The 26508-nt window shown below is 41.3% G+C and overlaps 1 protein-coding gene across 1 annotated transcript in view; it reads left to right on the plus strand.

Moving 5' to 3' along the window:
- LOC311194192 (glypican-5-like) overlaps window positions 1–26508 on the plus strand; it is a gene marked incomplete at its 5' end in the record, with an annotated part of 343706 nt that overhangs the window by 245413 nt on the left and 71785 nt on the right. Inside the window, one exon of the mRNA XM_084267218.1 lies at window positions 11245–11395. Coding sequence (XP_084123344.1) covers window positions 11245–11395 — 151 coding nt within the window. The remainder of the gene's footprint in view (window positions 1–11244; window positions 11396–26508) is intronic.

The following is a 26508-nucleotide window of genomic DNA, read 5'->3' on the forward strand; positions in this document are numbered from 1 at the left end:
GCTCCAGTTCAGATTTTGCTCTTGTCTTTAGTAGAGCTGACCTCTTTTCTTTGCTCTTCTTGAACACTGCTTGAAATTTAGGCAAGGTCTACAATGCTGTACAAGAGTAGAATCTAATTTAGACCCATTGTTGGAGGAAAGAGGATGATTGTCTTCGTTTCAATTAAATTTGAAAAATATAAATTTTTGGTGATAAAAAAATAGAGTGGAGAAACTGCCTAAAACTCAGAAGAGGCTTAAGTGAAATTTATTGTAATTGATTAAACGGAAACTTTGTCACTTGAAGAGGAAATATTCTGAAATAATAAGTGTAAAATGTAAGTGTAAAACATCAGGACAACTGAGCAGTAAAAGGATGTGCTGAAACTGCTTAAATGCATTCTGCAGTAAAGTGCTGGTAGCACAAGCCTACAGCCCTGTTCTGAACATTTCAGTCTTCTCCCTGGAAATAGCAGTTCCTTTTTATAGTGTGAATGAGATATAAAGAAAGACTTTCAAAGCCACTTTACATCTCTGGTAAATGTGGGCCAGTTCCCACCCCTGAATTAGAGGTACATACAGCACGGGGAATGTGGTTATCAGTTTCCCTAGAGTACCACAGAGAGCTTTTGATCTTTGTGATCAGATTATCTCCTCAGTGGCTTTTGAGAAGGCAACAGGAGCAGATGATGGTCCGTGAAGACAGATGCATTGACCTTTTTTCACTTCCCATGCCCATTCCAAGCCTGAGCAGAATTTGAACCCACGAGGGGACAGGCGAAGCTGCGGTCAGGCAGAGCAACTCCTCCTGCTCGCCAGAAATTGTACCAGAGACCTGCCAAGGCCGGATTGCTTTTTGCCCTTACATTGCATTTTAACCTGGTTTCATAGACAAATGCAGCTTATATAACATGCTGTGCTGTGTCCCTGCCTGTCAGCCTTGCTGCTCCCACCATGTCTTTGAAAGCTTTTAGCCAAATTTAACCACATTTCACAGATTCTGAGTTTTGTGAGGAGAGGAGAGAGACTCACTGGTACAAACACTGTGTTGTGAAGTCAGTCTTTGTGAGACATCAGAGGACCTCTGTGCAGACCCACCAATGAAAACACAGTAGGAAAAAAGCCTCAGTGGTTCCTGCTGCTTGCAGGAATCATCTGCTCTTCTCTTCTTCCCTTTTTAAATAAAAATGACTTAGCAAAAGCAATCATATGTCCTCAAATGTTCCCGTGAAACCATGCGAGTACAACATCTGGAAAGAGAGAGTCTTTTCTTCCGTCGGATTCATGCAGCTTGAAATGCCTTTGCCTGTTTAGCTACCCTGCCATGCCTCCCCAAACGAAAAAAACCTGGGCTGGCCCTTCATGTGGAATAAATTGGAGCAGCTCCATGGAATTCAGTCTGCTGATTCATAGCAGCATAGGCTCCCATCCTTTCTTTTTCTGTATGTCTGTGGTACCTTCTAAATAATGCAGCACGTTTAGAAATGTGATATTCAAGATTTCAGAGAAGTCTGGTGGCACTGAGACACTGTGATTGTTTTTAAATGTGGGTTTGGGTTGTGGTGTTATTAAAGCTAATTAGCTTACGTAATAAGTAATTTGTGATTTAGTTCTCAACATCAGTACATGTTAAATGGGTGACAAACATTGTTATCCATCTTCTTACCATGTTTCTCATATTTTTTTTTCCATACCGTATTTTAGTGCTCAGTTGCTGGGAATTAGTGTGGAGGAGACTAAACAGACCTCTGCTGCTGTCATGTTTCAACATGAATCCAAAGCCTGGCTCCATGGAACGCTATCAAATAATCAGAGGCTTTGATTGTTCACAAGTCTTTCCAATGAAATGTCAAACTTTTCATGCTATGAAAATGATCTTGACTGACATAGAGCTTGAAAGCAGATAATTATCCAAGAACATGAAACAGAATTAACATGCACTGGAGCATGTCACGAACGTTTCCTTCAGCAAATAAAAGAGGTAATTGCTGTCTGAGTACAAAGCAAGGAGAAAGGTTGGCTCTCTTCCTCAGACAATTTAGATTGGCCACTGTTTACTCACTTAACCCATAAAAACACGCAGCTTATCAGAAGGGTGCCATTCAAGGGCTGCAGGGGTGCTTCCAGCCTCCTGACTGCAGGCACTGCTCATTTTGTGCTTCTCAAGGCTCATCAAGCAGAAGGTTCTTGGCACTTTGAAGAAGCCCAAAAGCTGCTGAGTCCAAGCTCATAGTTGAACGGAACGTGTATAAACCATGTTAAGCCCCAGCAATAATTGAGAGACTTTTGAGCCATATTTTGGCTTCAGGTACAGCTAAGAGGCTTCATCCTTAGAGGAAAGTACATAATTTGGTATGTGGACACAATTTTCCCATATAGAAATGAGACAAGCAAGGAAATAACACTCCTAGTGGCTAATGGGAGTCATCCTGGCTTGTGATTTTGATTTTAGCAATCAATTTTCTAATTTTAGAAACTAGCAGAGTGTACAGACTCAGGAATCTAAGTCTGGAAGTGACCTGAAATATCAGATATTGACATCACGGGCAACTTTACTCACAAATTTACTCAGTTCTTCCAAAAGCTTGAGAATTTTTGTCCTCATCTTCCTCTTGGTAGGCTGCTCCCTAAACTCGTAACTATGGTAGTTTAAAAGCTTTTTTCCCCCTCTCTTTATATCTATGGTAGTTTTATTCTCTGAGATCTCTGCGCATTTAAGGAGAAGGCTATATACATTTGTGGAAAATAATCACATTCTTCCTGTTGTCTTTGTGCTAGGAAAAGCAAGCCAGGCTCTTAACAGCTCTTTCAGAGAAGAGTCAATTTCTTCTGGTCATTTTACTGATCCTGTGCAAAAGCTTTCCCACTTAGAGCTGAGCCCCTGCTTCCCCAGCATGGAGCGCTGTAAGGGATGTAGACCAGACCCCTTTGTGCGAGCCCAGGAGGGAGGGGACGCTTGCCAGGTCTGGCAGGGCGCCTCTGTATCTCTGTGTGGCACAGCCAGGGTGTGTTCCTCACCCAGCCGCTTCCCCTCGCAGGGATGGGCACAGGGGAAGCAAAGTGCCGCTGTCGGGAGCACCGTCATCCATCATCCAACATGTGCCCCCTGTCTCTTTCAGGGGACCGCGCCGCAGGAGCTGGTGTCACCGCTGTTCCAAGTCCCTTGTTGGCACTCTTAGCCACCTTCTGCCTCTCAGGCTGTGGTGTCAAACAGCCCCTGTCCGCGTAATGAACTATCCTAAAGGCTCAAAGATCTTTTGAAAGCGACCTCTGCATGGTCCTCACCAATAATTACCATGTTTGCCCTACGTTTTATTACAACTGTTTATTTCCTTTTTTTTTTAACTTTAACAAGATTCAGGAAGTCTTAATATAACACCGACAGGTTTCTTGGCCATATGCTCTATTTTCAGGCTAGATGTTACACTGCAATTTAAAAAGCAGGATTTATTTTTGGAAAAGACTACACTAAGCTAACTGTCTAGAGGTGAAATTCATGCCCGTGGCAGGGACTAGCTGAAGGTAGATACCTAAGTTAGGCACACTAGGCATCAAGGCAGAGAAATTTCCTTTGGTGCATCCCATCACACTGAAACCATACTGCCTAACACGAAGGATATGGCATCAAGGAAAGGTGTTAACTTGCTTCCTTGACCCACCAGGCTTACTGAATTGAAATCCAAGTTGTGTTAATTCTCTTTATAAAGCTGTTGTGCTTGGCTAAAACAGATTACTATCACAAGTGGGTTTTTTATTTGTGCTCACTTTACATCATTCACAATTAATGCTTTTTGAGTGACAGTTTACCCAAACTGTTGTTATGAAGATTTTGCTAATAACGATAAGATTCTGTGGGTGCACATTCTTGTTGCTTCCTCACAGTGTAATCAGCAAATATGAGAACATATGTAGCTTGTGTAATTTAATTCAATGAATATTAAGCTGATCCTGGTGCGAGTGCTCTTCTAGAAATATACTCACCTTTAATAAGCAATTGAGGTTGAAAAATAGAAACCATAAACATCAAAATTACAGGCATTAATTCTGCAGTATAACAGGGGGAATCTATAAAAGCCACCCCAGTTTCCTTCAGAAATAATTCTATTACATTTGTAATCAACTGAGAAAGAAATAATTGCTTTTAGCTTCTCTGCTGTGGAGAACAGATCTGCAGTGGGCTAACGGGGATGTCAGAGGGAAACAGTCAGATTAGAGGAAGGGCACGGAGGGGAAATGATAAGTATTCAAAGGTAAATGAAAGTGAGGATCCTTATGTATCTAGTGGGTTATCTGGTAATAAAAATATGAGGAAGAGGGTAACGAGACAATTGGCATAAATCAGAAGAACGAAAAGTAAAGTAATCACAGGTAAAGACAGACTTAAGCAAATAGAGAGCCTTAAAAACACAGGATTGGGAAGCGTACGTGGAGAAGTTAGGGCTGTAATATTAGGAGGAAAACTTACACATTGAAACTAAAGGACTAGTTGCAGGAGACTTCTGCAGAAGCTGTAAGAAGCTAAATCCATTGTAGGAATACAGATGCTGCTTCAGAAAGGAGTAATTTCGTTATTTAATGGAAAAACAAAAATCCTAAACAAAAGCACCGATGGCATCGTCCATTCATCATATTTGTCTTCATTTAGAATGAAGCAGAATATGAAAAAACAACATGAAAACCACACAAGAAGTAGGTATGCTGTTCCCCTCCATGCATACAGTCATCCTAAGGATCCTAAAGTCACTGTCTTCCTACCAGGGGAAGACATGCTTGTGGGGCTGGGCAAGAGCCTGCTTCAACATTTGGGTGATGGGTAAAGTACTCAAAATTGCACTCATCATCCATGTGTATATTCCACATCATCTTTGCAAGATAACCTCAACCAGGAACTTGTGATACTTGTCCAAAAGCTGCTCACTGGGGAGCTGCAATGTGCTGAACAAACACGATAGATGTGTGTGTAGTTACAGGCAAGAATAGCCCTGGCATGGATATTTCAGGCATGGACCATTTCCACTGTGGATGTGCTTCTGGGCAACCTGAGAAACCTGGTGCTAAACCAAAGCAAAAGCAGCATAAATCATAAAAGGAAAGAGAACTTCCAAGGTGCTGTGTGCAGCTTGTGTGGAGATACACCAGGGCAGAAGAGAGGGGGCTGCCAGTCCCTTTGTGGGCACATATAGTCCAAGGCATGTGCTTGGATGTGCTTGAACAGAGCCCCCACTTCACTTATATATATGTGAGTGTGTGTATGTGTATACATATATACACACACACACATGTACCAGGAGCCCTGGCAAAGACAAGAGATACAGATGTCAGTGTAAGTAAATGCTGTGCGTTTAGACTAGAGGGAAAAATCTAAACCAAAGGAATCTACTAGTATTGGTCCAGTTCCCTAGTTGGAAAAGGTCTAATCAGGAGAGATGTGAGTGAAATTCTAAAACCGTTGTCAGTCCTTGGCCATGTTGCATGTGTAGGTGTTTGGTTAAATTATTCTAATAATATAGAGATGACTCATAAAGCAAGAAGTGTTATGTAGTTATTGTAAGGGTCTGAATAAATACAGCAGAAGAAAAACCTTCTGGGGGTCTCAGTTGCTCCAGGAGGTTAGGGGTGTCTCTCTTCTTTCACTAGAAAAGAGATTTAAGAGTTGAGTGGTTCTACCTCCTTGAGTTGTACTACTTTCTGAAGAAACTGGAAGGGGATAATGCACTGGGCCTTTTGGATTCAGACTAATTCAGACAAAGAAAGAAGAAACTAAAGAAAATGTCTGACAACTAAGTTTTATTTTGCTTATTTATGCTGTAATGTATGAATGCCAGTTAAATGTGAAAAGCAGCAGCCAAAGCAACTGCCGAAGGATTTTATGAAGGAGCTGAGAGCATATGTGGAGGAAAATTAACCATAAATGTTATCTCAAAGGAGAAGGCCCACTTGGAATAAGCATATATATGGCAGTTATGTCTAAAATTTGTTATGTCGCTATTGTTTTGTGAAATGACAGAACATCTGCTCAGTCACAAGGCACCAGTAAAATGCAGCTTTATGCCTAAAGCAGTATGTCAGTCCCTAACAAAAATGTATATAATAGGCTAAAAACAAAAGCGCATTGTCTTTTTGTGTTGTAGTAATTTCTGACCTAATAATAGTTCAGAAAGGATTTTTATTTTTAGTTTTGAAAAAATGAATGGAAGGATTGAGTCATTTATGACTCTCTTCAAGATTAGGCTTTGCACATCATCTGTGCATAAACTGGCAAAATGCTTTGTCTCTGCAAATCATATTTATGTCACTAAAGCACTTTTTAAAAGGCAGCTGCTTGTGAGTACCTTGAGAAAAGATTGTGCTCTGCTTACCATTTCTAAATACAGTGTATAATCAGCCTTTTTTATCAGTGTGAAAACACCAGCAAGTAAGAGACATGTGCTCACCTGGTGAGTGGACAAAGCCCCATTTCACATCACAGCTGTCTTTTCAGGGGAAAAGTATTCACACTGAAATCCATCATATAGAAAAATAATTAACAAATCCACCAGGAAACCGTTCTTGTATGGGATTCGCCTCTGAATATTCCAGGCACACAACTTTGAAGTGGCTTTATTAAAAGAGCATATTCTCTTATATTTTCATTGTTATGTTCAGTGACCTGAAAAGTCTGAATCTGGGGTGCAAAATATAATTTTAAAACCTATTTTCTGATTAAATTAGTTTATTATCCTAATAAAGGATGGCTCCAGCTTGGAGTCATCCCCTCAGATATACATGCTAATATAGCCCCTCAGCAAATAGACCGATCGATGGAACGGATTGCAATTGGCACTCTCATCGACCAGTTTTCATGGAGCTAACCAGTTCCTATTTAATTAATGCACAGAAGTGTTCAACTGGAACATGCCTTCATGAAAAACCATGAGAATACATTTATATTCCAACACATCTGTGGTCAGAGTGAGGATCAGGGTTAGACTCATTGTAGAAAGCTCAGGGGTGATGTGTCACATACTCTTTGAAGCCTCTGAAGTCTGAAGGAGTCTTTTATGCGACAGGGAATGTGTGTGCTACATCATCAAGTATTAATAGGGCAGAAAGACAGCAACCATTCTCATATGACTTCTTTCTTCTCTGTAAAACCATGTGTCAGCAGAACTTTCTTTTTTTAATGTCACTTAAGGTTGGCACCTTTGCTGGAATAAATAAAATGCGTGAGGATGGTCATCTGTATCTGACTCAGAGCTGAATAGTAATATGTGATTTTTGCCTTTCAGCTGACTCAGATCAGATACTAAAGCTTTCCCACAGAAAGACTGTTTAGTTTCTCAAAAAGCCTTTAGAGGTTTATGAACCTGATCCAAAGCCTACTGCAGTTGGGAAAATTCCTCATTTCAGTGGTTTGCAGTTGGGCTGTGCAAAGCTTATTGATCTATTTATATAACCTTTTCGTCAGTAAAAATAAATTGTCTTTCAGACATACAAAAACTTGAAGACTTAATTTTTAAGCTGTTAGGATTCCAGTATTTTCTGGAACCTTAAGCAGCAGATATCTTCTGCTTTGTGAAGATAAAGGCACAAACACCAGTGCCCAGCCTGAAATCGATTGCAATTGTTTAACCAAAGCATCGACTCTCAGCATTGAGACTCTGGACTCCCAGGCTAGAGCTGCTGTGCAGCGTTCCCAGAGATGCCCAGATGGCATTATGCATCAGCAGGCAGAGTGTTAGTCAGCAAAATAAGGCTTGTTTAAGAGTGGTTTATAAGCAATAATAAGAAATTACGTTACTGACTCCAATCTCTGATCTCACCCTCGTAAATATGGGCAAGGGACTGTGACTACTTTTACAGCCATCTTTGGGAAGCTGGAAGTTTTAGGGCTTGGTGGCAGTAGCTAGGAGAATTGCTCAGGCTTTTTGGCGGATCATGGTTGCCTCTCAAGAGACCTTGAACCTTCATGTAACCTCCAGCTCCTCTTGAATACCTCTCAGTTCCCCAGCTACAAAGCATTAATGACATTCCCTGTCCATATACATCTTCTGGACCTTAGAAGAGGTAAATAAAAAGTGAAGGTTAATGTCTTTCATTGTGATCTTCTAGAGCTCCACCATCCTAGTCCATCCTGATGCAGTCTGTTCTGATTCAGTGCAGCAACAGGACTTTGAGAAAGATTTCTATGATTCTGTGAAAAAAGGAGATGGAGAAATGCTGGCAGATGCTTTGCTATTGCACTAAACCAGTGATCTCATGGAAGTCAGGTGCCAGTGGCCAAAGGACATGTGTCCCTTCAAAATCCAGAAAAGAGAAGGGTGCTGAATCACAAGTCACTTTGCAGTGGTGACACAGCCTTGTCAACAGGGCTGCACTGAGTGGGTGCAGCTCCTCACTAATGATGGCTACACTACTTCATCTCCTGGAATGGATTTTTTTATAGAAAAAGAACATTATCTCTGTGGAAAGTTGGTCTTTGGTTCATCATTCTAGGTTGAATGATAGCCACAGATAGAACATTCTTTGCTGGAAAAGTAATTTGAAAAGGTTGGGAAAGGGTACATGAGGTGAAAGGGTTTGGTAGGTTACACCTGAGTTGACTTTTGGTTGTAATGTTGAAATTGTATGTAAGGGTTTTGTGTAATTTGATGTAAGTATGTTAATACAGGAAGGAGATACAGATCTAGGCCACTGCAAGTCTCTTTTTGTAGAGAGGGCACTAAGAACCCAGAAGGCTGCAGGATGCTGCAGTGCACCACGTTGAAAAGCTGAGCTTTTCTTCTTTGTCTTTGTCCAAGAAGGTCACACACGTTTGGTTCAAGTATTTCCTTGTTTTGAGCAGAGGTCAAGATTGAGCCATGAGCACTGAATGAAACACAATTTCTGACAAGGAGGAGTACCTTCACAGGCAGTAAACGTTCTGCTTTGACTGGCAAACAATCATGAAAAGCCTTTATTAAATTTTGCGTCTGTTCTGTTCACCACTTAGCCATTTCTTTTCATTCTGAAGCATTGTAACTAAGAATGAATGAGTCTAATGTGCTGAGGACACAATAAATCTGTGAAAGAACCCAGTTATCTTGCTCCCTCATAGGCAAATTTTTCCAATTGTTTAACAAAATGTTGTTTTGTATCACCATGACATCAGTCTTTTTGCTTGTGAATAATGAGGCTCAACATTAAGCAATGTGTTGATAAAAAAACAGTCATGCAGTAACAATTAGACAGTGTATAATGTGCTTCTCCACCAGAGTCCATACCCTCTCCTCCCCCTTACTGATCTTCCCTCTGCAGTGTGATTTGTGTCTTCAGAAGGAGCAATCAGATCTTTTCAATGAAAGGGTGAAAGATACCCTGAGTTTTGCTGTGTAGAAGTTGGCGTCTGTTGTTCTGTGGAGGGTGACAGCTCACAGTGTCTGAAGAAGGAGGAGATACCACGCAAAGCTTCCCACTACAAAGAAATTGCTGCATCCCTCAGCATCCTTTCAAGCCAGCTAATACAGTCGTATTAGCCCTGTGCTCCAGTTCCTCCCCCGGCTCCCAGCCCACCTCCTTTGTAGTGTGGAACATATCTGAATCTTCAGAGTAGCTGCATTTCAAACCACGTTTTTCTCAGTACCAGGAATAATCCCAGGCTTCTGGGACAGATCACAAAGCCTGAAATGGGTCTGCAGTATTTTGTGGGGGGAGATACTTGTGATGAAGTGGATTGGACAGATCCGGAATCTGACCAGCTCTGAGAAGCATTACAACAGTCTTTTGATTGGGTTAAAATATTTCCACGGAACTAGAAGAACAGGTCTCAATCGTCCCTCATCCTACCATACCAGCAGAGCTGACACAAACAAGGTATTCTTAACTCCAAAAAGGAGACAAACAAGTTGCTGCCTTTCAAAGCGATGTTCATATGCATGGTAGGCTGAGTCTCAGCTACATGAAAGCAGAAATACTGGAGCAGCTCTTTCCATCACTTAAAAGCAAACCCAACACACACACACACCCCTCCAGTGTAATTTTCCAGCAAGAGTCAGAAAAGTGAATCAGTTGTAACTCCAAAATGGGGATGGGAGGTGTTGGGGGAATTGTAAGTTGATAGTAACCCGGGCAACTTCACCAGATTGTGAAAAAAATCCACTCTGAGTCAGGGAATTTCCCTGCCACTGGGCTGTAGGGGAAGCTGAGATGCTGGGGCTTCTCTCTGCAGAACCTGCCACACCTTCTCTGATACCCTGAAGTGTCCTTTGCAGAAGCAACCACAAAGAGAAGCTGTTGAGGGGAGGTGGCCACTGAGGAACATGGAGCACTTTGGTTCTGATCTGCTGTACAAAAATGGCCCAGATCCAACAGGAGACTGCTGTGTAGCTCAGGGAGTAGGGGCTCCTTTAAGGTGTGGGGACAGGTTCAAGTTCCTCCTAATCACCCTTCCTTGACAAATGCCTTCTCACAGAATGTATTAGTCTAAGCCATGTACTTCGTTTCTCTCCAAGTAGTGCTGCTTTTGCTGTTCCCTGGGTAGGCTGGATTTAGATTCACTGAAAATGGAATGGTATTTTTCAATTTTCAGAACTACTAGAGAACTGAAAGATCATTTATTCCCACCAGACGAATAGTAGGCAGTTGTTCATGGTGAGAGAAGGACTTATCTAAAGATTAAAAAGATGAGTTTGTAGAGTAAATGTGTGGCTTCAGTGTCACCTATTATGTTATGTTTGGATTTATTTTAGAAAAGTCTTATTCTATACTCAGTCTAAGAAATATGTGTCAAATAAACTGTAATGAATGATTTGCAGTTGGTACAGGCATCTTAAATGATTAAAAGTCATATCTGGGGCCAAGATTTCCAAGTGACTAAGCCCATGATGAAAAGTAGCAAATGCACTCAACCATTCCAAGGTTATCAAGAATATGATGGTCTTCAATTGTAAATAACCCCAAATAAATATTCAGCTGGATGGTTGTACCATCCAGTAACCAGGGATTTCCAAATTGCTGTTTGCAAGATTTTTTGCTGTAGGACCAGAGCTCCACTGTGATGATATTGGTAGGTGTGGAGCTTGCAATTAAAAGTTTGGTGATAAATGTCCCTGGTCATCTGTGAAGGAGAAAATTTGATGGTAGAGTCTGTTATTGCAAAATATTTGTATGTCACTGCCAGGAAACATCCTCTGACTTGATGAAGGCGAATGAGAAAGTCCTTGTTACTTCTACAGCCAGACTGGTCCCCAGAGATAGGAACTGTGTAAATATTCTGATCATTCTTGGGTTTTGCTTCTTCCTTTGTAGCTGGATGCTGAGAAGGCGAAATTAAAACTGGAAAGATGGGCTTCCCGAGACGCTGGCAGTGGGGGTGGAAGAAGTGAAGAGATGGAGTCGAGCGGGGATTGTGATGATGAGGATGGCTGTCAAGGATCCGGTGACAGGATTCACACAGCAGGTAAATACAGTTTCTATAGGCACATACAGAGCTTAGAAATTCATAAATGTCACTATTAGGTGGACAGAGCTAAGGCTTGCACTGCTTGAATTACTGTCAAAATCCTACTAAATTCAAAGGATTTGAATCTTAATCTCTGAAGAGCTGCAGTAAAAATAGAATGATACAGACAGTAACCCAATATAATTTAACACTTGGCATGCAGATAAAAGACTTAAATTTATAGTGAATAATATCAGCAGTGAAATCTAGATCACAGAGATACTGGAAGAGCCTTCCTAGATAATGTAGGCTTTTCAAATAAGTAGAAAATTAATGTCCTTGTAGACTGTGCTAAGTGTTGACATAAATATTTTTTGTTGCATAATGACACTGAGGGGTGATCCAAGCAGAGTTGGCTGAAAGTATGTATTCTTAAAAAACCCACATGAGTACTGGGTTTTTTTCTAGTGGTGAGGTGCTGTTTGAATAAAATTCCTTGATAGTCTCAGATATGCATTCAGCAACGTTAATTTATGAAATTACTTGGATAATATGTCATCAAATGTAGAATCAGCATCAGAATCTAACTTAGGTTCAGCCAAAATACTAGCAGTTTAATATGTAGTTAAGTCCTTATTATAGCAGGTTAATAAGTAAGATGTTTCAAAATACCTTCTATTATTGGTGTATCTTATCCAGAAGTTCTGATTTGCTTCAGCTCATCAATGTGTAGCTGTTTGGATTACCATAGTGTCTGTAGATACAATATGGGTTGGATGTACACGTGTATGAAATACAAGTGTAATACTGTTGACAAATAATACTCGTTAAGGTAGCTGGAACTCAGGTAAGTTTTAAACTGCTGCTTCATTCTGCTCAGATAAAGAAGTGCCCCTTCCTCGTTCCTTTGCGCTAAGGGGAGAGTGGGAAAAGGTATCTGTAGTCAAGACTTGCAGCCAAGCTGTGGTTAGTCCGTAGCCAAGACGTGCGTTGTTCCTATTTGAGTATTTGTTCAGGGAAACTCTGCTTAAACGTGAACTTTGCAATGAGTCTGAAATGTTCCATTTAGCTCACAGTCCCACTTATAAATAGCTGAAATGTAATTTGGGTTGACAAGCTGTATGATCAGGGTACACGAGGTATTATCACAAAGGGACAGTATTCTTTAAATTTAGGAAGTCATTGCAACTAACAGATCAAGTGGAGATTTTCACAGTCTACTCAGCTGGGCTTTTGAAACGAACTTCAATACAATGTTATTTGAAAAACTATTTGCTTGTCTTTCTGTTTGTTGTAGTATACACATAAGCAGTGAAAAGACTGCTGGGTGCTTTGGGCCCTGGGGGGTTTCTGAGGGTAAATACTGTCATATGCTTTCCTCTCTGTGTGGAATAATGCAAACAAAAGCCAGGTGCTAACTAATCTTCAGTGAACAATTAAACTATTAATACACTGGTTGAGGAGGATGTGTATGTATGTGTGCATGGACAATGGCAGATTTCAGGTGTTCAAAGCTAAAAACTTGCATATTTTCAAGACTTGACTTACAGCTGGCTTTAGTAATGGAAAAATACTTGCTGGTTTTTTTTTTCCCCCAGTTTTGCAATCTATTTAATTAAAATATCTTACGCTGATATCAACCTGGATTTAAAAGACTTATATTCATATAACTATACATTTCAGAATTTAGTATGGCTTATATCCAATTAAAAAGGTAATTACAATTAATTTTAGAAAATGGTATTGATTCAAAACAGTAAGAATAAGTACTTCATTGTGTGACAATAGTAGTGCTGTTCGTAATTAGCTGAAAAATATTGTACACTATACAAGCCACTAGCAGTAAATCTGTTTTGCATATCTGGATACAATTAAGAGATAAAATGCAGTAATCTCATTATAGAGCTTCTTTGCCTTAATAGAATGTTAAAGAAATAAACAAACATCAGATTAGCTGAATTTCCTCTTGCTGCATGTCTGTAAGATACGTGTTTCTAATTGTGCAGCCTGTGAGGTTGTTATATTTGTTATATTGCCCAAACCTAAAACCTGTCCAGTACCCCTCTCCATTGTTTGGTAGAAGGGATGTGACATGATGCTGACTGTTCCTTACTTGCTTGAAGTACACGGTCAGTTGAGAAGTAAATTCAGGCTAAAGCTCAAACACAAATAAAACCCTGATTTGAAGCTTAGCGAAGTCAGTGGGAATGTTCTTACTGACGACAGTGGGTTTGGGTGAGACAGAAGCGATAGTTGTCAAATGCCGTTGTAGTGTGGAGCCATACAGAAGAACAAAGGGAAGAAGAAAGGAATAAAAGCCTTTAAAAACATGGGCTTTGGGGCAGAGCAGTCATGCTTTTAACAAGAGGTCCCTAGAAAAGAGAGAAAAGGATTTCAGTGTCAGCCTCGAAAATGCTGAATTTAGGGTGCGGGAAGGTTGTGCTTCATCTGTAGTTTATTTGAAACCTGTATGAAAATGGTATGTACAGTTTCTCTGTCAAGAGCATTGCAAAAGACTCAAATTACTTTTAAACAGTTTCTGAAAACCTCCTGAAAGCTCATTCCTTTCCCAGAAAAAAAAAAAAACAGCTCACCTTTTCATTAGCAATAAGTTGCCAGGAGTTTGGTCAATATCGAGGGTACCATCTACAAGAACCTTCCATTCATAACTGTGAAAGGATTTTCACAGACAGAGCACGTTGCCATCTACCCAGTTTGCTTTTCCAACTCACTATCAGAGGGCTTGGCTCCCAGGATTTAGATTTCAGTGGGTACTGGGTAAGTAAACACAGGAGTGGTTCTGTGCTTGCATATTCCAGCCAGGTCTATTGTGCACATTTCCCATAGCCTTATCCCTGTGGCCCCCATCCCCCTTTTTTTTGGATGGAGATTGCTGCCTGCATATTTCAGCTTATCTTGCAATGGATAGTAAAATCCTGTCCTCTTGTTTGTAACCTAGACTTTGGGAATCGTTTCTGCATATCAGTTAATAGTTTTATTTATGACTCTGATGAAGATCCGTGGCTGTCTCTTATTTAGTGCTGGTATCTGGTTAGTTTAGTTACAAATATGTCTTTGCTCGCCAAATTCATTGTTATCTATAAAGATCACTGCATACTCCTTTAATCATAACAGGCTTAATTATCTATTCTGCATCATGTGTGTTTATCCAGATGATTTCATACGAACAAGAGAGATTCTCAGGAAACCAGCATTCTCTCAGGAAATTGTATCTGGTAGGAGATCCTTTAAATGCCGTGTTCTCACAAGGCCTTACCAATTACCACAAGTAGCTCTTCTCAGGGAAAGCTGTGGCAGCAGAACTGTTTCTCAAGCAGACCCATGTGTTATTTGTTGGCACGTACCAACTTTTTAATGGCAACATGTGTTAATCATCTTTGAAGGGAGCTTTGTTAGGAGGGAATTAAGAGGAAAGCGAGCTGTATCAGGCTCGAGCACGGATGGGGAAGTTGCTCTGTGATTTGCTCCGCTCAGTCTTGCAGGTTTCTAGGCAGAAGGGCAATTCAGGAGTGGTCTGAACCTTGCTTAGCCTTGCGAGCTCACGTAGGCATAGTCTTACAGGAACTTTGGTCACAAAGTGAGTCCACTTGTAAGTGCTTCTTCTTAAACCCTTACTGGACTGTGAAGGGTGATAGTGATGTGGAGAAGAGGGGAGATTGCCCAGTGCTCTGCAGATCGAGCCACAGGAATATTTACTAGGAGCGGGACTAGCATCCTGCCATTCATTAAAAGACCCAACAACAACAGATTCACATTATGTCCTGGCTCTCTGCTGTTCAAAGGAAAAATGTTTCAGTCTGTTCAGTGAAACATGGGGAGGAAGTTAGTGCAGGGGATTTCCTGCTCCCAGCTGTGCGGCACAGCTGTATGTTGTGAGGAGGTCCCACCCAGGCAGCGAGAACCAGCATTAGATCCCTTTTCAGGGAAATCATCAGGTGATCAGCCATTAAAGTTTAGGGGAAATGTTTAGACCACAGGCAGGGACCTGGGTTTAGTGCAGGCCTGAAGTGACCTATACAGAGCTCTGAGCTTTGTGGGAGCTGGGGAGCATTAATTTGAAGAAAACCTGTGCTGACCGCAGCTCTTGGCACACTATGCACACTGGCTGCAGATGGGAAGGACACAGGTATTCCTGGGCTTGCTCACTAGCACATGTCACTGTACTTGGTATGAAGCTGTGTGTTCTGCATAGCCAGTGTAAGACAGAAATCCCTCCAAGATTCCTTCCAGAGGAGCCTGGTACAATATCCTGCAAATTCACAGGGAATGTAGCTGGTGCAGGATGGCAGCTGTGACAACGGAGCTGCAAGGTGCTTGCTGGCAGGGCAGGTAACCAGCACAGGTTAAGGAAGACGTATCTTTGCCTATCCTCAGGTCCATGCTCCAATGAGCAGAAGAGACAGAGCCAAAATGTCAGGTGTGCACGAGCTCCTGACTTTGCACCAGATTCACCCCTCTGTGGGTATAGTCTATGTATGGACCAGAAACTTTGTCCCTCAGATGGGGTGTGTATTAACCCCACTCCTCCTGACATGCCTGGAAACTTTATGTGGCTGGGAGAGAGAGACATGGATTTTACTTTTTCCCTGGCTGGCTGCCTGCTCTGCAGAGAGAAGGGCTTCTGCTTTGTCCCTGTCCAAAAAGCAATGGGTTTTCATGGAATAACAAGTACTGACCCTTAGCCACAGCAGATTTTAAACAGTACTTTAAAAACACTTCTGTCAGTGCAGGCATTCGGTAAACAGACACATCCTGTGACATCCCGGCCTGACTTTGAGCATGACGATGTGTCAAATGTGCTTTATTACTGTGGATTTTGCCAAATGCTTCTCTAATCCAAATAAGTTTTCTGCAGTGATTCTTCCCAATTCCTTCATAAAGCTCCCTCCCTTTAATAAGAGCTTTCTGATTTCAGCCATCTCTCTCAGTCGAATAGCCTGCTTATTGTCACATTTCTGTGCCTGAGCAGGACCCTGTAACAAATTTACTTTGTTAGCAAATTCAGATGACATGATTCCAACCCCTGGCTTTCTTTTTGGCTATTTAGATACTCCACAGCTTCATTGCATCTTTCTGCTCTAGAAGTAGAAGGGATTATCCTGGTTGTAGATTTCTTTGTCAGGTGTATATGAGAAGGATTTCTTTTCCCCAGAATGACTTTGTAAGTGCAGACAAGTAAATTTTATTTTTTCTTTATGTCTTCTGTCTGATCTGTATCTGCTCTCAACAGCTCTGGGAAGTTAATGTGTTTTTCTCACTGCTAGTGAATGTCTTCATTATCAGCTTCTTTTTTTCTTTCTGAATATCAAGATTCTTTTATCCTTTATTATGTTATCATTCTCCCAGCTTGTCTGTGTTTTCTAGGCATCAATATTACTCTATGAGCTGTCATTTTAATCATACTTCATTTCCATTCACCATGTTATGGGATGCACTTCCACTTGTATTTATCCAAATATGTAATTGTACAGCTGCTGATTTTGTAATTATTAGTACAAAACATCAGTATTCTGAGATCATTATATCTGCTGGCAGTCAGTCATGCTCATCAACTTCTTATCGCCATGCGTCTTCACTTTCCTTGCAGATGATCCTAGCTCACAGCAATACTGTGTTTTCAGTGTCTTCCATCTTCCTGCCTAGGGAAGCCTCTCCCTCATGCCTCACCCCCCTCTCTCTGCCTTGTGGAGTCATTTTTCTGCATCTTTGTTGCACATTTTATCCCCAGCTCCGTTTTTAGAGAGCCTATAAACTCTTTTATTGCCCTTAGTGTAAATGCCTCATTCTATCCAGAAAACAGCATAGTAACAATTTAAGCCCTTATATAAGGTTGATTTTTAAGAAAACTTGGTGGTTTTAAAGCTTTATATTTGACATTTGGGGTGGTAGAGATGAGCCTCTGTCAACAGGGGCATAAGCAAACCCTGCCAGAGGGCCAGCAGTGTGTGTGGGGAGAAGCGGGTGGTAGTTAGCTCCACAGCTGCCAATTTCTGACTTTGGCATCTGGTGGAGAGTGAGTGAGTTCAGGCAGGCGTAGGGGCAAAGAAGGCTGAAAGAAAGAAGTTTCCCCAGCTCTCTATCCCTGATTGAATCTATTTTTATAATTTACCGACACAGGGATAAGGTATTAAGTGTCACTTTAGTATCCTTCATTACACAGTATAATTTAAACTGAAATTCATACAGGAGGAGTATAATCATTCCTAATCCTTCCTCTACCTCAGCGTTTACATGACAGTTTGAGGGCTTCAGATTTCCACTCCCTAGACCTGAGGTGGGAGTCCCCAGTACCACCAGCTCTCCTGCTCGGGTCCGTGCAGGACAGGAGACCTTGCCTGGATGTATAAATGGCTTCTGCATGACCAGATGAACACCTATAGGAACTTCCCTGTAGGAACTTCTCCTAATGCTAGTTGGAATGCTAGCTAGAGGAACTGCAGACCAAGTGCCAGCTCTGTGGCTCTCTGAACAACTTGGGTACCTTCAAAGAAGTAAAGAACTAGTTAGGGGAATGTAACTTTACCATTTCACCAGAGAAATGTAAATTATAGCACATTTTTGATCGTTTTACCACTGTTTAGACAAAATTAAAACGTTAAAGCAGTTTAGTTGCTCGGGGTGTAAAAAGCCTTCCAATGTGCTGTTCCGTACGGGGAAATTAAACATCGGAGAGATCAAGATAAAGACATTTAGGACTTAACTATTTGCAGTTGTTCTGTGTAAGCAGTCATCAGAGACTGCATTGTAGATCACTGGAGGGTAACGTGCTTTTACTAACTTTCTATTAAAAATATTACCAGTAATATGTGTCCCTTGAACACACTTATTACAGCAGAACAATTTTTACTGACTGTCAGCAATATTTTATCTAGTTACTTTCCACAGGAGCAACTTGATGTGTACATATATTTCTGTTTTGAAAACAGCCCTGAACTGAAAACTTAATGATCAGTTTTTCCGAATAATTCCCACTCACCAGCAGTTCTCACACTGTTTAATAAAATGGGCTTTTTTTAAACAAAAAATATCACAAAGTTGAATGGCCCCAAACAGGAATGACATCGCTGGGCCCCAAAGAGCATGAGGCGACTTGGTATGTGATGGGTAGAACTATGGGAGAGACAAGGTTGCAAGAAAAATTGACTGAGACACTTGACGCAGGACATACCTCTTGCTGCAGGCTGAGCACAGTCTGCACACAGACACTTTGACCCCACACTCATAATGGGTACTTGTGTAGAAGTCATTTGCAAGCATCATGCTGGCACCTAGAGTCTAGAGGCCAAGCTAAATGGAGAGTAAAACTGATCCTCCACAAGTAACTCTCACAAGCTGTGTGATTTAGATCCTTCTGACAAGAAATTCACTTAAGAGCTGTAATATCTTGGTCATGCCAGGCAGCGATAGGATAAATGGGAAGGCTAAGGCAATTTGCCCCCAAAACACCATAAAGCCAAAATTAATTAAGAGGAGTTAACAATGAAAGGTCCTTCAAATTACTTCAAAATAGATAACTCATATAACTTAATGATGCTAATGCAATTATGCTGTAAGCTATTGAAACTATCCTGCGAGCCTGAGGAGAAGGTCCCCTGCGAGTTAGTGCCCGTGCCACCCAAGGGACCGCTTACCTGGTGAAGGCTCAGTGACCGCGAGGTTATTCCCTGCTCCCACGTGCCGCTTCCCTTTCCTCCTCTCCTGAGCCCTCACCTGCTCACCAGAGGAAGCGGGAGGGTAAGGAGCTCAGCACAGTGAATTGCTGTGCCCTTTAAACCACCCTGTGAGGGTCTGAAGCATGTGCCAGGCTCCTTTGCTGTAGAGTTCCAGTAATAGCCAGAGCTCTAGCCGTGAGAAGCAACATGCTTGCACCTGGGGAAATCCAGAGGGGGAAAAAATCCTCATTTCTCCAAGGAAGGAAGATAGTCAAAGCAAGCCTAGGACCTTGCTTATTCCAAAAGTAAAGTCTTCCAGGTTAATTAAGGTGATGTTATGAATTACTGCAACTTGAAATGCTCTAAGAAACCCTCTGTCGGCTCTCATTGCATACAACAAGTGAAAGGCAGGTAGTGCAGCTGTTTGTCAGTGGAAATAGAACTGAAAGTCAGTGACAAATAAAAATCCAGTTTCTGTTTCTCCCTGCTGCCACCTTCCCTTGGTTTATGATTCATGAGGAAAGCCTAAGCGGGCACTGTTGTTTTAAAGGAATAAAATAATTGGTTTGGTTTGTTTTTTCCCTCTCCCTCTCTTGAGCCGATATTTCTTGGGAGTATTTTGTCTGCTTTTAGGGAGAAAATGCCTTGAGTACACCAGTTATATGTATTTTGAGGTTTTCTATTCCTTGATTGTCCATTTTAAGGAACAGTAATACTCCTTAAAAGAGTGCTGTTGTGCCTGAAGCCAACAGATAGGCCATCAGAATATCTCAGCTGAGAAATTTAGAATCAAAACAATACCCTGGAAGAAAGCTCAGTTTAGTTTTGCAGTAACAGAGAGCACAGTACAACTGCTCTGTCCTCCTTAATTTACTACAAGAAGAAAAGAGCTTCAGGCTGAAATGTGTGACTTAGCAAGAGGAGCATGAATAGGGGTGGATCTGGCTGCTTTGAGATCAAGGTACTGATAATAACTTAAACCAGCTGATGACCTTGCATGTAGTTAAACACTTTCCTCAGAAAGAGTTCAAAGATTAAGCCCATTGTTCCTCTGCAGATGATTTTGCATCTGATTTATCCCACCATGTCTCCTGTCTACTGGATTTTGAGTCTTTATGTCTGTCCTTCCATCCCGAAAGCAGTTCTGTTTCCCTGAAATGTAACACTTTCCTGAATGGACAGGACAGTTGACAGCTTTCAGAAGGTTTGTGCAGCTTCGAGGAGACTATAATGCCACCTGCTAGCCCCAAACCCAGGAACTGGACATAATTTGCAGAAGAGTGAAGGTAAAAACCTGTTTATTTCTGTCTCTGTGACATTCGGCAATGTGGAGCGTGACTCTGTGCAAACAGGGTGAAGTCTCTGAATTATAGGTTACTAAGGGTCTCAGTGATGGCAAGGTTGGATAGATACAGGATCCTAAAGCACCTCTAATACCCTTTTTAGTCTCGTTACCTCATTCGCCTTAGCTAATTGCCCCTTGTGGATGTTCCTATCAGACATTTTTCTGAGTTACATCTCTCTCCTTGGTTCAGGTTGCTGAATATTACAATCAGAAAAAAGTTTTCTGTCCTTATCTTCCTGCCTTTTAGGATTTAGACCAATTTTCTACGTTCTTTAGGCTGTCATCTTTATTCAGTTTCTCAATTCCCCCTTCCCTTGTGTTTGCGCTTCTCAAATGTCTGATTTGTCAAGCCAAATTTGCATTATTTCTGAAATAAAATACCACAAGGAACCAGCTAAACTTTGAAAATGACAAAATATTTTGAAATTAAGAGAACTTTGTTTTAATTTTCTCTGAGGTCTCTTGCATCGTATTAGAGTTTGTTCGTCTTCTAAAAGAACATTGCTGCCTAGTTTGCTAATTAGTCTTTTTCAGCAAGATTTAAGTCCATAATCCATGTCCTATTCTAATGCTTTTTGAGAGGATCCGTATTCGTGATATAGATCAGATTTGCACACGCAAATCTGTCTTGCACAAGCGGCCTGCCCAGCAATCCCCAGCAAGGGATGAGACCTGCCTTTCTGGCACTACTGGGAAGAACCAGGAACCAGGATCTAAGTACCTTAGGGATATTGTTTAGCATAGGATGGGAACAGTTGGACTTGATCTTAAAGGTCTTTTCCAACCTTGTGATGCTGTGAACTGTAATCAGCATTTTGGAAGAGGTGAAAGCAATAACCGTATATTAACTGTACATTCTGGAGAGCAAGCATCTACTTCTGAGCAAGCAGATAGTACCATTTTTGCACTGTGAAGACACAAACTCTCATCTGAAGTCCAGATGAAGCATGAATTTTTAACAGTGATGAGCCAGGTAGGCTATGAGGGTAATAACTACGCTTTCAAACTTCATTCAGCTTAGTTGTAAAAATCATTAAACGTTCTCAAAATCCCAGGTTTAGCCCATTTGCCATTGAATTGTTGTCCACGTTAGCAGTTAATTCACAAAGCTAAGCAGGACTAGGCCAGTGTGAGAAATGAAAACCCATCTGAATTGCTGGAATGCAGGGACTTTGCAGTCGGTTGATGAGGGGGATGAGATTGGTTCCACACTGTGCATGCTCAGGGCTTAGCCATTATTTGCACGGAGAACCTCCGAAATTCTCACCTTTCAACTCTGTTTGCTGTTCATCTCAAATTAAAGAGATGAAAAAGAATTTGCCATTTCAGTATTCAAACTACCAACTAATAAATCATCATCTGATATTTATAGCCCAAAATTAAGACTGGTGACTCACGCACACTGCTGACCATTTAGTAGTGAAGTCCTAATAATCCAATCTGGAGCAGCAGGGAAAGGAATAGCTTTCTGATGTGAAGTCAGACAAGTAATTTCCTATTTAAAATTTGATTAGATAAAATCTTTTGAACAAGTGCTTGTAAAGGAACAGCCTGTTTAAATATGTATGCTGCTGCAGCACATGCTGTACGCTGTTACAACTAAAGCCGGCACAAAGAACATTGGCGCTACCCTGAACGTGCTGGGGGACGCGTAGCGCCCAGGGCTACACTCTGGCAGGATAAATCTCTTGCACAATGGAAAACATTAGAGCTGATGGGGAAATGCAGTTTTCATGCTATTAAAAAAAAAAAACCTGCAAACCTGTTTTTTTATTGAATATGTATCATTTTCCAAGCCTGAAACATCCTGTAACATCCCCAATTGGCAGAACACGTGTTTGAGGGGAGGTTTTGTAGGATTTTAATACAAAAGGAAAAATATAGATACAAGCAGGAATATTTTGCCACCTTTAAAAAAGAATCATTGTTAAAGCCAGCTTGGTATTCTTAGCTAGCAAATTCTTCTTGATTTAAAGCCATTACATTATAGCATTCAGGAGAAGAAATAAAGGCCAGAAAAACCGAGGTTGGGGAGTTTGGCCTAATCCTGACCCAGGAATCATCTCTGTGAATTTTGCCTTTGACTGTATGTTACATGAGATGACAGTTTGAGCCAACAAATGAAGGGTTACGTTCTGCTGCCCACATCCACACCACACAGGACTGTATCCAGTAGTAGTGGTGCCTACACCGAGGAGGTTGCCTGCAAAGTTCCTGCTCAGGACGAACCGCAGTGCTGAGCCTGGGCTGTGCCAGCACACGGGAAATGACATCGTTTCAGGTTAAAGAACAGTGACCCTGCCTTTCTCTCATATCCTATTTTTTATAATCTACAGAGCTCATGGCAGCAATTCGAAATCAGCTATTGATAATAAAGCATGCTGTCAAAACGGGGCTGCAGTCCTGTTTCAAGTTAAAGGACAGGATCCCTTCACAACCTGTTAGTCCCATTGTAGTCAAGCTGGAATATTCTTTTGCTCAAGATAAAAAGTACTCGCAGAATAGTTCTGGGAATGGAAATATTCACACGTTAAAAATAATATTATTTCTGAAAGTGACTCACTACTCTTGTTCACTGGAAGTTAGTTTTCCTTTTTCTCTCTTCATGAGCTTTTTCATTTTTTATTAAAGCCCCAAGGACTATAATTTTTATGTAGTCTACAGTCTGAAAAACATATTCTTGCATACTGGGCGATCAAGTAAATATCAGCTGCATTTGTGTTCGTTCCACTGACCTTAGGTGGTGGAACTTTTCCACAAAGTTTCTTGCCTTATCCCCAAGGGTGGGTTCTCTGCTACACACTTCCTCCCCTTGCTGAGTACAACAAGATATGAAGCATCACCTTCATCCTTGAAGGCAGGGATGCTACTGCCTGCCACTGCTCTTCCCCAGCATCATCTGTGTGGCATCGCCACTGTCCAAGAGGGTTTCATTACAGCCTTCCAGTTATGAACTGGTAGTGCCTGGGATTTGCTTTTCCAAAGCCAGGTGAAAACCTTGAGCATCAACAGAGGCTCCTAGTCACGAGCCTTAGGAACACACTCAGTTTATATTTAGAGGCTTTTCGTTCAGTTGCAGAGCAATTCTTTGAGTGGCACTATCACATCTCTATGTGGGTTTCCCATCAGCTGAGGCTGTGTGTGGCATCGCCCTGTAAGAAATCCACACAGCTTCTCAAGAGTCTCAGCTGCTGCAGTCCAGCCATTGGACCCACAGACTCAGTAGTCATACGTGGAAGAACTGTCTATTTCTCTCTCAAATGCACACAGAGACACACACTGCGAAACACACGCTGATTCATGTTGTTCCCTGTGGCCTCCTGATCCCGTGGGCTGGGGAATGTCAGATTTTCATGGAGCAGGGTGTTTCCTGCCTAGGTCCTTTTGTGCTTGGAAGGATCTTCCTGCACTGTTGAGCAGCATGTAAGATTCTTCTGAAAAAGTATCTGAGTGTGAATCTCTGCTGTTCCCAGTGAATCTGTTGGATGTGCAGTCTTACTCAGCCGAGTAGCAAACTGTCTCCAGGCTTTTTTAAGGCTTTAACTCACTTGACATAAACTCCACATGGATATCATGAACTAGAAAGAGCTTAATCAAAAAAAAAAAAACAAAACCCACCCACTTTAATCATATTCCAAGGTCCTGTGACATCTCAAGAGATCCTTGACAGCTTGTCAGTAAACGAAAAAGATGCGTGACACTAATGGGGATACAGCAGTGGCTCAGTATCATTCCCGCATGCATCACCAGGAAATGCCCAGTGGGAGTCTCCCCATTAATCCAAAAAAACCCTGAGAAATCCATGTCCACCCGTGAGACTAAAAAACCCACAATCCTTTTGATTTAATGCAGAAGCCTAGGTACTGTCAGCCGAACTTCCTGCTTTAAAATCAGTTTGCATACTCTTTGTCAAGCACATTTGCATAATCTGTGTCACAACAAAAATTGGAAGTGTGTTGTATCAAAGGAGATTTGAAATGAATTTTTTAAACTGCAGATAAATCAGGAACTTATTTTTGCAAACTATATGAAAATATATTGCGAACTATAAAGGAGCCTACTCAAAGGAACAAATACACCAGCACAGAAAATAATTTTCTATCTGTATAAATACACTGAACCCCCATCAATCTGCAGAATACATCAAAAGAGGCTTTTGTAAGAAACAAGCAAATTATAAATTCCTAGAGTGACAATTTTGCTCCACAGATTATGCAAACATTATGTAAAGTTGCATTTTTATTAAAAGTGTAACTCACAATAAAATAGATGTAACATTGGAATAGCAATTTAGAATGTATATTATTCTTACCTTATAAAATGATATTGAGAAAAATGAATTGAGCTAACACAAGTGTATTCAATATGCATGAAATTCCTATTTAGCCTGAAACCGCGGCGCGGGCAGACGGTAGCCATTTCCCAGTGCTGTAATTACTGTGTCACCATTTGTAAAGCGTTTATGTAAAGCACAATGCTTCTCACTAACCGTGTACAAACTCTCTGCCTGTTGTTAAAAATCAAATCATTGATTTTGAATCCTTTCCATTGTGCTGATATTGACGAGGGCAATGTAATCCGTCACTACTTTTATTTTATGTAATCAAACACAATCCCTGACTTCTGTATGTCTTCTTTTAGGTACACTTAGGTATTAGACACACTACCTCAATATCATTTTCAAAGAGCAGCAGAGTATTGTAAAAAATAAATTCTTCTTTATTTGTTGCCTCATGCTACAAGGAAGGCTTGAGCACAGGCAGGTCTTTACTTAGGGGCTCTTTCTGCTTTTCAGCAGATGTGTGCACTGGTTTTGGGGGAAATGACTTCTCTGTGTTTGCTGTATTTCCCCAAAGGAGCCTTAACTTTAGATCTCTGCCATGATCCCTTTTCCATACTGGCCACAGCTGTTTGATGCCAGATAAACGCTAACGAGTTTGGAAGGTAAATAGTCAAAAGTCTTTTCTTAGCAGCATTCGGGTTCTCTCCTCTTTCCATTTTATGCACCACGCACCTCTCATGGATTTCTGGATCTGGGATGTGGTCATAAATTAACCTCTGGGACAGCAGGCTTTCCCTTGCCGATCTCTTCTTTGGGAGTAGCCTCCCATGTTTGCGGGAGCGGGCCGTGTATCCGTGCCCTTTCCTGGGCTGCCGGGCACATCTCAGCGTGGATGTCCTACAGCAGCTCCTCGGGCAGGTCTGCCAGCAGAGCATTGGCAAGGGCAAGGGGTACACACTGGGAGAACAGTCTGCAAGATCAGGGATCCAGGGCATGTCGGCGTGTGTGCCCTTGGCATGCAGGTGGGAGCTCCCCCTCCCTGTGCGCTGGCCCCAGCCGCTCGCATCTGTGATCCTGAACTAGTTGATCTTAGCCCTCAGCAGGGCTTAATAGCTCGCAGTCACAGCATGTCTCTCTCTACCTTGTGCCTGCAAAGTAAGCAGATGTGTAATCTGTTTTCTCCTGGGGTCTCCTACAACTCACGGTTACCGTAAATGTGTTATACGTAGACTACATTAACACTGCTGTCTTAGAATGTAAGGCTTTTGTTCTTGGAAGGTGTTAAGATATTATGAGCTTAAGGAGATTTGTCCTGAAAAGAATTTAGAGAAAATTGCCCAGCGTTAATGCCTTAAAATGCCCATCATCAGATGCACGGCTGCGAAGCGCTCAGGCAGCGTGTGGTAATGTGGTAATTGATGAATCCATGGGAAGCTCACACCTTTTTATGGAAAGCACCACATTAATAATACTCTTTTTTAAATTCTTTATAAGGTAGTGTGTGTGTCTTATTCCGTGCTAAGGAAAAAGGGGGGTTGTAGGTAAATTTAATTTTATTAATGCCTTGAATACTTTTAAGGAAAAAATATACAGATATAATGAAACTAAATGACTGTGGATTCATAATACACTGCAACAAGAGTGATACTTTGTTTGGTTTATTTTTAAACATATTTATTAGAGTTGAAGACTTGAATACTATAACTGACCAAAACAAAAGTATCATTTCGGAATGAACAGCAGGATTCCTTTCCCAGAAACCCAAATTGTGCCTATAAATTAACAAAGGCTCTACATGAGAATTGGTCAGATGATACTTTTAATTTTATTT

The sequence above is a fragment of the Gallinula chloropus genome (assembly GCF_964237585.1).
Source record: "Gallinula chloropus genome assembly, chromosome: 8".
Lineage (NCBI taxonomy): Eukaryota > Metazoa > Chordata > Aves > Gruiformes > Rallidae > Gallinula > Gallinula chloropus.